Source organism: Choloepus didactylus, chromosome 2 (assembly GCF_015220235.1).
Source record: "Choloepus didactylus isolate mChoDid1 chromosome 2, mChoDid1.pri, whole genome shotgun sequence".
NCBI lineage: Eukaryota > Metazoa > Chordata > Mammalia > Pilosa > Megalonychidae > Choloepus > Choloepus didactylus.
In genome coordinates this window covers 166,986,595-167,001,628 of record NC_051308.1, presented here as the reverse complement: position 1 = coordinate 167,001,628, position 15,034 = coordinate 166,986,595, and the positions used below count along the sequence as shown (strand labels likewise).

At 36.8% G+C, this 15,034-nt stretch overlaps 1 protein-coding gene across 1 annotated transcript; it reads left to right on the top strand.

Moving 5' to 3' along the window:
* Positions 1-9,363: 9,363 nt before the first annotated feature.
* LOC119518801 (mitochondrial mRNA pseudouridine synthase Trub2-like) lies at positions 9,364-10,408 on the top strand. The gene is made up of 4 exons (XM_037816185.1): positions 9,364-9,385; positions 9,489-9,599; positions 9,732-9,803; positions 10,035-10,408. Exons 1-4 carry the CDS (start codon positions 9,364-9,366, stop codon positions 10,406-10,408), a joined length of 579 nt encoding a protein of 192 aa, XP_037672113.1.
* Positions 10,409-15,034: the final 4,626 nt, after the last annotated feature.

The window sequence follows — 15,034 nt, the reverse complement described above, 5'->3', positions numbered from 1 at the left end:
ACTTCCCGCACCTACAGGGGTGGAGCCAATGCCGTAAAGCAGCGCTGCGGCCTTTTTTTTTTTTTGCGACGCCAGCCCCACCTCCTTGTGACCCACCCGTCTCCCGGGCTGCCGAAGTCAGCGAGTTGGCAGCACTTTCCTTTTCTTGTAGCTGGGGCAAGACAGGTGGAAGAAATGAATCAGCTATCTTTAACTGCATTTTCAGTTTTCGTGACGTTTAAGGAGTTTTTGAATGGTTAGGGAAGAAAAATCTGTGATCCCAAAAACTTGAAGAAGCGATTTCTCTTTTTGCAGAATGCTGCCAATTTGAATATGTGAAGCATGGTGTGATGGGAAGTACAAGTGTTTTTAACAAAAATATGGTTAACTAGATAGATTTCACAAGGAAAGAGGAGTAGGTACTGCAACTAACGGGTTGGATTCTGTCACTTATTAAAATGATAAACATGGAAAACAGTTACATTCCTGTTTCTTAGTTTCTTCTGTAACTACGAGCTAAAATTTGTCTCAAAGAGATAATCTGAGGATTTAATAATATAATGTGTATAAAATACCTGGCATTATACGTTCCATTCTCTTCGTTTTATGCATTCAATTTTAAATTCTTTTCATCTAGGACATAAACATTTTTCCATTCTGCTCCATAATTCTTGTAATTGTATCATTTAATGGTAATATGAAATTCCATCCATCACTGAGGCTCAACCAAAATAATTGTCCTTCTGTTGAACAATGTGAAGTTTTCAAGTTTTCCAGGTTTTACTGTTAATATAAGATTGTAAAGTGTATCTTTATGCATTTGGCTTTTTTCATTTCTATGGATAGTTTTCCTGGAATAGGAATCTTGGGTCAAGAAATACAAAATTTTTAATGGCTATCAACAATGTTGCCTTCCAAAGTATTCAAACTTACAGTGTCATCAGAATGTACAACCTACCACCGAATTACCATTTTTCCCCCTCTAAATTCCTTGGCATAAAATGTTACCTCAAGGTTGTTGTATTTCTAGTTTTTGGTTACTATCAAGATCTGATGTCTTTCCTTGTGTTTATAAACTATCTGTATGTCTGTATCATGTAAATTTTCTGTTCATATCTTTATGTTTTACATATGAATTTGAGTGGTATCTATATAAAGAAATGGCATTAACCCTTGCCATATATTATGCTATTGCTTTTCCCATTCTCTTGTCTCTCTTTCCATTTTATTTGATTTTTTGTTACTGTATTTTGTGAGATGATTAATGTTAGGTAACCAAACTTCAGGCTTTCCATTTGTGAAACCTAGAAAGTTAAAACACTTCCAGAATGTCCTTTTTTAATTCATTAATTTACAAAATACTTATTGAGTGCTTATGAGGTACCAGGCCCTATAAGAGTAAACTGCAGTAAGAAACATTTAGAGGGTTCTTGCTCTCATGAACCCTACATTCTAGTACAGGAAAGCAGACAATAAGTTAAAAAGAAAAAAGAAAAAAACAACAAATCCAATAAATTCATATAGTAATACAAACAGGGTAAAGTAATAGAAGGAGACACTACATCAGTTGGGTGATCAGGGAAAACCTCTCTGTAGAGGTAACATTTGAGCTGAGACTTGAATGACAGGAAAGAACCAGCTGTGCAAACAAGCCCATTTCTGAAATTTAATTCTGTTTTTGACTATTTTTATTTTCTTTTAATTTTATGTTTAACTTTTCATATCTGCAATATATTTTTGTATATGCAATAAAATGTTATGTCAGGTATCTATTGCTACATAATAAACCCTCCCAAAACTTAATGGTATGTCCAAACCCAGAGACAGAGTGGATTCAGTGAGACGCAATTCTGTGGGACCCATTACTTTAATTATCTACCACTAGTTTTATCAAAATTGGTGTTCAGTTATCCCAGAATAATTTCCTACATAATCCTTACCTTTCCCATTGTACCATGACAACTCCTTTATTTAATTCTTATAAGAAATACCAGTATTTCTGAGCTTTCTGTTCTCTTCTATTAAAATGCATGTCGATTTTGAGGCCAACACCATGTTATGTTATTTTTTGTTGCTTTTAATAGATTTTAATATTTGGCCATTAGAACTAACCCTTTCATTGCACTTTTTTTGTTCACAAAGTCTTTGATGATTTCACCTAGTAATTTTCCAGCACAATAATAAGAAAAAAATGCTACTTGAATTTTGTGATAAGCTGAATAATGGTGCCCCAAAGATGCCCACATCCTGAACCCCAGAACCTCTGAACATGTTACCTTACATGGTAAAAGGGACTTTGCAGGTGTGATAAAGTTAAGGATCTTGAGATGGGGAAAGTATTTTAGATTATCTGGGTGGACCCAATGTAATCACAACAGTCCTTAAAAGAGAGAGGCAGGAGGAACAGAATACGTGATATGACAAAGGAAGAAAAGGGAAAGAAGATGTTACAAGAGAAGCAAAGGTCAGTCAGAACCATGTGGGGCCACTAGGGCCACTAGCCAAAGAATTCATACAGTTCTTAGAAGTTGGAAAATCCAGTAAATGGATTCTCCCCTACAGCCTCCAAACAAAATACAACCTTTCTGATCCATTTTAGGCTTCTGACCTCCAGAATTGTAAGATAATAAATTTGTGTTGTTTTAAATCAGTAAATTTGTTGTAATTTGTCACAACAATTGTATAGAAATGATATAGATGTCTAGACTAGATGTCTAGACTAGAATTCAGTTTTTCATTAAGTGAATAAATGACTTGACTTAGCACTAAAAGAGAAAACAGGCATTTGATTGATCAAAATTTACACATGCACACACACAAGTGCAGGCACAATCAAATCCATGGCTTTTCTAATAAAATTTTTATTACTGACCCTCACAGTAAGTCACTACATTAAGCCTATTCATGCTATTTTATTGTAGTTCTCCCAAAGAGTAACTGAGACTGACTATTGACTCTAGTGTTGATTCAATGTTTATTTTTACCCATGCCTCTTACTGTTCTCTTTCCATATGTTTTTTCATCAGAATTTTATAAGTTTTCTGCATATAGATCCTGTACATATTTGCCTAAGTATTTCATTTTTTGCTGTTCTTGTAAATGGTATTTTTTTTTTCAATTTGAAATTCCCATTGACTTTTGTATCTTAAATTTGTATCCCGTGATGATCTTGCTATAATCACTTATTAGTTCCAGGAGGGATTTTTTTTTTCTTTTTTTTTTTTTTGGTCAATACTTTGGGATTTTCTACATAGACAATCATATCATCTGTTAACAAAAACAGTTTTATTTCTTCCTTCCCTATTTGTTTGCCTTTTATTTCCTTTTCTTGTCTAATTGCACTAGCTGGGACTTCCAATATGACATTTGTTCTAATTTGCTAATGCTGCTGGAATGAAAAACACCAGAAATGGATTGGCTTTTATAAAGGGGGTTTATTTGGTTACACAGTTACAGTCTTAAGGCCATAAAGTGTCCAAGGTAATACATCAATAATCGGGTATCTTCACTGGAGGATGGCCAATGGTGTCCTGTTAGCTAGGAAGGCACATAGCTGGTGTCTGCTCCAAAGTTCTGGTTTCGAAATGGCTTTCTCCCAGGATGTTCCTCTCTAGGCTGCAGTTTCTCAAAAATGTCACTCTTAGTTGCACTTGGGGTATTTGTTCTCTCTTAGCTTCTCCAGAGCGAGAGTCTGCTTTCAATGGCCATCTTCAAACAGTCTCTCATCTGCAGCAACTGTGCTTTCTTCAAAGTGTCCCTCTTGGCTGTAGCAACTTGCTCCTTCTGTCCGATCTTATATAGTGCTCCAGAAATTTTATTCAGACCCACCCTGAATGGGTGGCCCAACACCCCCATGGAAATTATCCAATCAGAGTCATCACCCACAGTTGGGCAGGGCGCATCTCCATGGAAACACTCAAAGAATTACAATCTGATTAACACTGATAGGTCTGCCCACACAAGATTACATCAAATATAATGGCATTTGTGGGGACATAACACATCCAAACTGGCACAACGTTGAATAAGAAATGTGGGAGGGGACATCCTTGCCCTGTTCTTAATGTTAGGGAGGAAGTATAGTTTTTCTTATCATTAAGTATGATGTTAGCTGTATGTTTTTTATAGATGTTCTTTATCAAGTTGAGGAAGTTACCCCTCTTTTCCTAGTTTGCTCAGAGTTTTTATCACAGATGGGTGTTAGATTTTGTGAAATTATTTTTCTGCATCTATTGATATGCTCATGTGATTTTTCTTCTTTAGACTGCTGATGTGATAAATTACATTAATTTATTTTTGAGTGTTGAACCAGCCTTGCATACCTAGAAAAAATCCCACTTGGTCATAAGCATAATTCTTTTTATACATTGTTGGATTCAATTTTCTGGTATTTTATTGGGGATTTTTTGCATCTATATTTTGTTGAGGATTTTTTGCATCTATATATTGCCTCTAGTTTTCCTTTCTTATAATGTCTTCATCTGGTTTTGGCATTAGTAGTGGGGTACTGAACTCAACAATGAGTTAGGAAGTGTTCTTTCTGCTTCTATTTCTGGAAGAGATCACAGAAAATTGTTACCATTTCTTCCTCAAATGTTTGTGGAACTATGTGGGCCTAGTGCTTTCTTTTTGGGGGTTTATTACTTGTTGATTCGATTTCTTCAGTAGATAAAGGCTTATTCAGATTATCTATTTCTCTCTGTGTGAGTTTTTGTATGTAAAGGTAAACTGAGGCATTTTTAAAATTTTGTTAGAGTTTATTTGGGCCATAATGATTCCAATTTGGCCAACAGAAACTGAAAGTGGTAAGGAGCTCCACCAAGGGTGTGGAAAGTGGAAGTTTATATATGGCACATATGGAAGCAAACTAGGAAATATTCTGATTGGATATCTAAGCAGCATTGCCATATTTGGGCTGTTTGCAGTGAAAAGCCCCTTCTTAAGGTATCTATTTCTGATTGGCTAAGTGTTAAGTTTCCATTTTACATGGGAAAGGAGTCCTTACAAAGTAGAGTGTAGATTTACATTGTTTAATATGTTATGTCTATTCTGATAAGCTCTCTCTCCTGGATTGATTTATCACCATGTGTTGCATATCTGCAATTCTATATAGTGCATTCCATTGTTCCATTTTCTTAGAATGTCCCTGCAGGTAAATTGTTTTTGTCTTTTGGAAAATCCTGTCTCAGAAAAGGGTCTCTCCTGGCAATGCCCAACATAGAGGAATATTTTATTTTACTTTACAGGTAGTTTGCATCTTTCAAGGAATTGGTCCGTCTCATTTAAGTTATCAAATTTGTGGGCAGAAAGTTGTTCATATATTCCTTTTTATTCTTTTAATGTCCATGAGCTCAGTAATGATGACCTCTCTTTCATTTCTGATATTGGTAATTTGTGTCCTCTTTCTTTTTTTTCTTGAGTAGCTGCCTAGATTTTTATCAATTTTATTTATCTTTTCAAAGAACCACCTTTTGATTTCATTTGTTTTCTGCATTGTTTTCCTGTTTTCAATTTCATTGATTTCTGCCCTACTTTTTCCTTTTCTCTTCTTCTGCTTGCTCTTCTTTCTCTCATGTCCTGTGGTGGAAGCTTAAATTATTTTAGCTCTTTCTTTTCTAATATATGCGTTTATTGCTATAAATTTCCCTCTAAGCCCTGTTTTCACTGTGTTCCACAAACTTTAACATGTTGTAATTTCATTTTTATTTAATTTTAAATATGCTTTAATTTCTCTTGATACCCATATTCTCTTTCCTCCTTTTTTTCTCTCTCCACCCTTCTCCACCAAAAACACAACTTTGTTATTTCTTCACTCAACAGATTCTTATTAAGCACCAACTATGTACTGGGCATAGTGCTAGGCATAGGCAATTCAGGGGAGAACAAAAACTAAGAAAGTCCCTGCCTTCATGGAGCTTACAGTCTAGGGGAGAAAAACATCAATAACAAAATCATTTAAGAAAATATGAAAGTCTAACAGGAGATCCTGTGGGGAATCAACCATAGAGGAAACCAGAGTATGTTTCCCTGAAGAAATGGATTGAGCTGAAATTAATGAGTTAATGAACCAAAGAGGAAGGGGAGAGAAGAACTCTTAAGGCAGAGGAAATAACCCTTGTATAGACCTTGAGGCTGAAAGGGCATGGCTTATTAGAGGAACGTTTAGAATGACATTGTGTTTACAGTTCAGAGAACAAAAAGGAGAATGGTGTAAAATGAATCTGTTTTGCTAAGCAGATGCCACCTCCCTGTAAGAGCCTTGCAGGTCAGGTTAAATTTTACCTTCACCCTAATACTAATGGAAAGTCTCAGAATGATAAAGATCAGGCTGACTCCAATGAGGAGAATGGCTGTAGGTGGAGCATTTAGGAGACCATTACTACAGTCCAGGCAAGAGATAATGGTAGAGTGGACCGGAGTGGCAAGAGTGAAGATGAGAAGTGGAGAGAGCCAAAAGGAATTTAAAAATTATAATCAACCGAACATGATGGATTATATTAGGAAGTAGGAGAGTTGATGATTTCAAGGATGAACCTTTGGCTATCTGTACAACTGAATGCATGGTAGTGCCATTTTTTAAATATAGAGACCTCAGGAGGAGGATCCAGTTTAGGATTCATATACAAGTGAAATTTGGTTTAAATATTCACTAAAAGCAATTTGGAAGAGAAACATGTGTAGACCTTATTATAAATATTTTTGTGACTACTAAATAATTTTGATATAAAATATAAAGAGTTAAAAAGATAAATTTAATCAGGGTCAAAACATGGCCCTTGAGAGAGATCTTACAATGTGCTTTATCCTAAACAGTTTAATTGCTACAGGCAAGCCTGTTTGGTACAACAATTAGCACCACAAGTATTTGAAGCAAGAAATTCATATCTAACAGTCAAAATGTTTCTTTGAGGAAGATGAAATTAAATAAAAGAAAATTAGATATATAATAAAAATACAAATTGAAAGAAAACTAATTAAAATAAAGCAAAAGAGCTTTCTTTCCAGTATACTTGCATCATTTCCTAGTATTCACTTTGATGTTGGACAGCCTTAGGTTCTGTTTCTATCTGGCCTCAAAGTCTTTCTTTCCTCCTTCTCAATTGAGCCATTTAACAATAGATTGTTATTCTGCTATCATCCATTTCCATCTCATGACCTTCTCCTTAGCTTCAGAACTAACTCATAATAACATTGCTTCAATGCAAGAGTAGAGCAACTGCCCTTCAAAGTCTGTTTTTTGGAAATCCTGTACTCTCATTAAAATGCCATAATGACCTGGACAGAAAGTCATGTCAAATGCTTTAGTGATATAAAACTTGCTATCTCTAGTAGTAATGTAGTCCTTTATCAATCAAAATGCCACTAGTTCTATTGCAAAACTAATTGATAAAGAATTTAGCTTTCTATGAGCTGAGATGTTCTGACAAGTGCAATTGATTTTATGCAATTGATTTTTATTCAATTGTACATTGATTTTATTCATTACACATCTTGTGAGATTCTCCAAAATCCCAAGGACATTTAGTAGATATTTTAAATCTATCATATTTTAAAAAGTATGGGGCATCTTGAACAGCTTCTCTAAGGAGGATATGGGAGGGGTAGGGAGGGGAGGGAAGAGCATGTTGTGTTTTACAGAAAATTGCTGGAGGGATACTGTGGTAGGCAGAATAATGGGCCCTCCAAAGGTGTCCATGTCCTAATCCCCGGAACCTATGAATCTGCAGATGTGATTAAATTAAGGATCTTAAAATGAGGAAATTATCCTGGATTATCCAGGTGGACCCAGTGGTTATCAGAAGAGGGAGGTAGCGGAGTCAGAGCCAGAGAAGGAGATGTGACAATAGAAACAAACGTCAGAGTGAAGCAATTGTGAAACGGGGCTTCCGGCAAAGAAATGTGAACCAGAAGAGGCAAGGAAACAGATTATTCCCTAGAGCCTCCAAAAGGAACTCAGCTCTACCAACCCATTTTGGGTTGACCTCCAGAAATGTAAAATAATAAATTTGATTTATTTTAAGCCACTAAATTTGTGATAATTTGTTACAGCAGTAGGAGGAAACAAACAGAGGTACTTAAACTATTAACAGTGGTTAACCCCAGAGATTTAAGAATGAAGATTGGGGTTTCAGGGGACTTTTACTCTCCACTCTTTAGTAGTGTTTGAACTTTTTCTTTTATCATGGATGTATATTTCTTTTTAAATAAAAGTAAATAATTGTTAAAAGAAAAACTATATAATATTTAATGAAAACTACATAACTACGTAACTATATAACATTTCTACAGTGTAGAAAGTTTTATATGAAGCAATCTCTCAACCAAGTTTAAAAATAGAAAAAAAAAAAGAAAGAAGCTTATCAAAATGTTATCAGTTTTCATTCCTGGGTGTTGAGATTATGGTCATTCTATTTTTGTTTTCCATTCATTCCCTCAACAGTTATTCATTAAGCACCTAGAGAATGTGCTGGGAGCTTACAACAGTGAAGGATAAGACAGACACAATCCTTGCCGTTGTGGAATTTACACACAGTAGAGGACACAGATATTAAACAGATAATCGTGTAAATTAATAATTAATTATATTGTTCAATAAAGGAGAAGTTACAGGTGTACTAACCCAGTCAGGGAAACCTTTCCTGAGGTACTTCAACTTAGATCTAAAGGATAAATGGGATTTGCGAGGCAGATATAAGAAATAAAATTTTCTTAGTTTCCACAAAGAGCTTGTATCACTTTTATTATCAGAGAAAATGAACATTTTTTAGTGTTTTTAAAAGGAAAAACTGACAATCCTCCTTCCTTTTCTCTCTGGTAGCAGCAGTTGCTCAGCACTGGAAATGATCTGCTAACTCTCTTGATTTAGAGTATTAGCAAAATCCATTCTAATAGCAGGCATTTTTTTCTCTCTCTCAAATACTGCAATCCAACAAAATACTTAAGTTAATAAATAAAATATTAATAAATAAAATAATGGTTAAATAGCCTCCTTATACGAGCTTTCAGTACAAAACTATTAAATATACTACCTTTGGTAGCTAATCTATAAAAAAGAGTTTGTGAAATGCACTTAATGTTTACCTTGAGGGAAATAAGATCCAGTTTCTTTTCCAGTTAAAATTCTACTTTTATCAGATTAAAAATAAGGAACACAAGTGAAGGAACAAAGAATAAGACAAATTTGGAAATCAACACAAAGCGTATCACAAAAAGAACTTTTCTCAAAGAAATTTCATAAGTGAAATAGGTATCACTAGGTATTAAAAATTAAGGAGCCCAGCTGTCTAATGTTACCTGCTGCCGGCTGCAGAACTGGTGTGCCTGCATGGACTCTTTGCAGTCCACACGCCCCTGGGTCTAAAATGGAAGCACCTGCGGAACTCCATGGAGATGCAGCTTTTGAAGGGTCTCAACGCTGCTAAGTCTCCTACCGCTGAACAGTGTGTTTGCTTCCTTCTGGGCCCTGTGGAAGGCAATGAGAAGAAGGAGTTGACACTCACCGCCACCAGTGTGCCCACCCTGGCCAACCGTCCCCTTGGATTACACAGTACATGGCCTCCCGGGCAAAGCCACAGATGACTTCTGTAAGGATGGGCAGTGGGCAGAGAAAACAACATATGGTTCTCAGAGGACTTTCAACCCCCTACAATGTGAACCCTGGGACCAGAGTGTGCTCCATCACCCCTTCTAGGTTCCAAGAACGGGGCAAGTCAGCAGGCAACTGTGTGGTGACAATCCCTTGGTTTTTCCAGACAATATGACTAGGGAGAAGCTGGACCGGATCCTGTCTGTGATCCAGGGTTCCCATCAGAAGGCTCTGGTGATGGAAGTGGGACCTAAGGGGTGCTAGAAGAGCAAAGAGGAGTGCCCACAGGGCTCCCACAGGCTCCATCACCCTGAGGCAGATTCCATAGATCTTCTTTTCAGAACCTGAAACCAGACATCAACCCACCCATTCCTTCCATAGCATACAGATATGTTTCTGTGTGCTGGATCTTGTATCGGCCACTGTGGACACTGAGGGAACAAGAGACCCCTGCTGCCCTTCCAAACAGTGTACTCCAACCTCGACCTGAGGACCCAGGAGGCTTATGAGATGGCTGTGAGAAGCTTGGTCCAGCCCATGAACAAGTTCCCAATGCTGGTAACTTGTATTAGATGCCTCCACTTTGCACCTCTGGAATTCCTCTTAGAGATTCAATGCATACATGGGACGCAGAAGCAGCTGCGGAAGCTAGTGCTTGAAATCGGCCTGGAGCTCAAGACCACTGCTGTCTGTTCCCAAGTGCAGCACACATGTGATGGCTTCTTCACACTGGGTGATGCCCTCCTGAGGACCCAGTGGGACCTACATGGCATCCAGGATGTCATCCAGGCTTCAGCCCCCGGGGTGGCAGCAGAACTGGAGAAGAACTTAAGGCCATTGTAGGGCACCCAGCAGCTCCCAGGTCCAGGCCAACCCTGGGACTCTGCAGGGCCAAGCTCTATCTTGGGAATGGAGAGCTGCACAGGGCATTGAAAGGCTGGGCAGCTGGTGAGGCAGTGGGTTGCAGAAGGATAAGAACAATTCAGGAACCAGAACTAATGACTATACAAAAAGTAAACAAGATAGGGGAAACTTTTCTACATGCAGCATAAAACTCTGAAGGTGTAAGAAAAAATTGACAGACTTGACCAAATTGAAAAGGAACATCTGTGCAGACAAAAACACTGTAAATAAATGACAGACTAGGAAAAATAATTGCAATATGTTCAACTAAGAACTAATATCCATAATATATTAAGAGCCCTTATGAAGCAATGAGGAAAAGATGACAAGAAAATTGGGTAAAGGCTATAAACTGTGTGTACCCAAGGAAATCCAAATGGTCAGTAAACCAGAATTGATGCACAAACTGTCTAATAATGAGACATCCAAATAAAAATGAGATGGCTTTAAAGAAAATTAAGGATTCCAAATTTCTCAGAATTAGAAACTTCTATAATTTCCAGAGGGTTAATAATTTTTCAAACTATGGGGGGTGGGAGGGTAATCTCTATAATAAATATGTACCAGTGATTTTCACAGTTAAGGATTAACATCTCTAAGAAAACTGAAAGAAAGAAAAACTGAGTCTATTAGTAAATGCCATGCTATTAAAACAATCACTAAATACATAACATGCTATTAGTTTTATTTGTGATCCTCTTTTATTTGTTTTTCTGTTTCATTTTCTAGCTTCCTGGTACACTTATATATCTGAAACACTTTGAGTGTGATGTCCTTTAATGAGAATCAAGTCATTTTGCTGAACAAAAAATATTCCATAATGTAGAACTGACTTATAATGATGATGGTGTAGTGAGAAGTGCCATTTGCAACAGAGATTTAGATCAGCTAAATTGCAAAGAAGAAATACTACAAATAAAAGTGTCAATGAGAATGTCATCAAAATTGGAAGATTTGGAGTTCAGATATTCTTGTTACAGTGAAATAAATAATATTTGTCTATGTCTGTAAAGATAACATATGGAAAACTCTTGAACACAGGTCCAGGCACAAAGTAAGAGCTCAATAAACAAATCTCAGATATTGTTGTTGTAACTCATTTGACCTTACCTCTCCCAGAAGTGTTGCCCCTCTCTTTTGCTCCCATAACAACCTACATATATTTCTATGGTAGCCTTTCTGTCATGATGGAAAAATTGAACTCCTTGAGACCAAGATCATGCCTTATTCATCTTTGTATATTCCCATGACCTAATATGATACTAAAAGTTGCTTATAAATGTTCAGTAAGTAATAGATAAGTGAGATTTCAAAGAAATTTTCAAAGAAAATTTAAACACTAATTGGGGAAAAGAACCTAGAAAAAAATTTATATTAAGAAATATGAAACACATCAATGAAAAGTGCAGACCACATTGTTGTTAAACAAGAAAAGGCAATTGCAAGGGCCAAATTCAGTGAACTCATCTACAGCAAAGTGACATAGTATGTCAAAGAAAACAGAATGAGTCAATCATTAGCAAGGTAAAAAAAGTGGACTTTTTAAAAAGAAAAGCCTATGTATAGCATATAACTTTATTTTTGACTGTGTTGTTCTTACCCCTAACAAATATAGCTTATTCACATCTTCTAACAAATAGCAAGATGGATAGATTTTAATTGAGAAATAAACAGAGCATTTATATGGGCAGTCAGCCAAAGGGAGAATGAGAAGGATAAAAGGGCATGGATAATCCATAAGTGCAAATCATTACCTACGCCTTTAGTGTTGGCCATATGTCAACACTTGACAGATTCTTCAACAACTGAGGAAGTTCTTGAGACTCATAAAATTTTTCACCAGTTTAAAAATTCCTCCCAGTAATGACCTGAATTTACCCAGATGTCACCATTCCCCTGCAGAGCCATATGCAACATTTTGTCTAGTTTATTGACTATATACGGATGAACAAATGTTCAGCCTTTCTGCTTAAAGAAATTAGGGTTTAATTTCAGTTTGATAGATTTAGGTTAGACATCAGAAATAAATTCATGACCATAATTGTTAAGGAGTTTTTTTTATTCAGTTTTATTGAGGTATATTCACATACCATACAGTCAGTCACCCATGGTGTACAGTCAACTGTTCACGGTACCATCATATGGTTGTGCATTCATCACCCCAATCTATTTTTGAACATTTTCCTTATACTGGAAAGAATCAGAATAAGAATAAAAAATAAAAATAAAAAACTTACACCCAAATCATTCCCCTCATCGCACCCTATTATTCATTTAGTTTTTGTTCCCATTTTTCCACTCATCCATTCATACACTGGATAAAAGGAGTGCGATCCGCAAAGTTTTCACAAGCACACTGTCACCCCTTGTAATCTACATTGTTATACAATCGTCTTCAAGAGTCAAGGCTACTGGGCTGGAGTTTGGTAGTTTAAGGTATTTATTTATAGCTATTCCAACACATTAAAACCTAAAAAAAAGTGTTATCTATATAGTGCGTAAGAATGTCCACCAGAGTGATCTCTCAACTCCATTTGAAATCTCTCAGCCACTGAAGCTTTATTTTGTTCCATCTCGCATCCCCCTTTTGGTCAAGAAGATGTTCTCAATCCCACAATGCTGGGTCCAGATTCATCCCCGGGAGCCATATCCTGTGTTGCCAGGGAGATTTACACCCGTGGGAGTCAGGTCCCACGTAGTGGGGAGGGCACTGATTTCACCTGCCAAGATGGCTTAGAGAGAGAGAGGGCCACATCTGAACAATAAAGAGGCACTCAGGGGGAGACTCTTAGGCACAATTATAAGCAGGTTTAGCCTCTTTTAAGGAGTTTTTTAACTACCCACCTTGCAAATTTTTAAGAATATTGTAAAGACCGTATCTTCGCAATGGTTTTGTCAGTTAGACCTCCTCAGTCATCATTTAAAATTATATTATTCTATATGTACTTCTTAATCCTCCTATTTGTTTTTCTTATTGTCTAAGAACCATGTGTAAAATAGGGGGCCCCTTCCAAGGACCCCACACCAATAAGTAGTCTTGACTGGAAATATTTTTTTAACTTCCTATTTGCTGATTTTTAAAGTTTAACCTCACAACCTTATATATAATCACCACGACTCACTATTTATGGAGGTTAATGCCCACCTTTAAGTCTCTCCCATCTGCAATGACATAGTTGTTAAATGTGCAGCCTCTGGAGTCAGGACTGCTTGTTTTGAGTTTCACCAACATTACTAGCTGTGTCTCCTTGGGCAAGTAATTTAACCCCCTAAGCTTTAATTTTCTCATATATAAAATGGGAATAATAATAATGCCTACTTCCTAGAATTGTTGTGGGCTTAAATAAGTTAATGCATACCTATACATGAAAAAGTCCTTACTTAGATTAGCCCCACGTCTGATACATAATCAGTGCTCAATTAATGTCATTTATTAATATTTCCTTTATCTCACCCATTATTAGCTCCATTTCATACTTCAAGCCAAATTCTCTAGCTTGTTCTCTGCTTGCCTTATCAGAACACCACATTACAGATCCATGAGGGCAAAAACTATTTGGATAGTCTATCTTTAACTGTATGGCAAAATTTAGTTTCACTGCCTTTCCTGAATTTCACTTAATTAATAAAACATTTCTTTCAATATTCTTGGAAAATTCAAATTGATATTTGTTCTAGTTTGCTAATGCTGCCAGAATGCAAAACACTAGAGATGGATTGGCTTTTATAAAGCGGGTTTATTTGGTTACACACTTACAGTCTTCAGGCAATAAAGTGTCCAAAGTAACACATCAGCAATGGAGAACCTTCACTAGAGGATGGCCAGCGGTGTCCAGAAAACCTCTGTTAGCTGGGAAGGCACGTGGCTGGTGTCTGCTCCAAAGTTCTGGTTTCAAAATGGCTTTCTCCCAGGATGTTCCTCTCTAGGCTGCAGTTCCTCAAAAATGTCACTCTTAGTTGCACTTGGGGTATTTGTCCTCTCTCAGCTTCTTTGGAACGAGAGTCTGGTTCCAACGGTCATCTTCAAAATATCTCTCATCTGCAGCTCCTGTGCTTTCTTCAAAATGTCCCTCTTGGCTGTAGCTCCTCTTCAAAGTGCCACTCTCAGCTGCACTGAGTTCCTTCTGTTTGTCAGCTTATTTATATGGCTCCACTGATCAAGGCCCACCCTGAATGGGTGGGGCCATGCCTCCATGGAAATATCTCATCAGAGTTATCACCTCCACTTGGGTGGGACACATCTCCATGGAAACACTCAAATAATTCCAATCTAATCAGCACTAAAATGTCTGCCCCACAAGATTGCATCAAAGAATATGGCTTTTCCTGGGGGGCATAATACATTCAAACCAGCACAATATTTTTAATATTTCTACCCATGGACAGAGTAAAATAAAAATAATTGCATTACAATTCATGTTTCCAGACATTTCTCTCTGTAGTGGTGTATTCTGGCAAAAATAAAATAAATTTTTCCAGAAACTAGATCTTTCCTAGAATTCTTTATTTGATGTGTCAGTTCTGATGAATGAGCCTAATGTTTAAAAAGTGACAGCTTTTCTGCCA

Bases quoted from the DNA above. Each gene is read 5' to 3' on its own strand.
- LOC119518801 (XM_037816185.1), top strand. From the start codon at position 9,364: ATGGAGATGCAGCTTTTGAAGG. The intron at 9,386-9,488 runs GTCTCAACGCTG...CACCGCCACCAG, and splicing joins GGAGATGCAGCTTTTGAAGG to TGTGCCCACCCTGGCCAACC. The intron at 9,600-9,731 runs GTTCTCAGAGGA...TGGTTTTTCCAG, and splicing joins GGCAGAGAAAACAACATATG to ACAATATGACTAGGGAGAAG.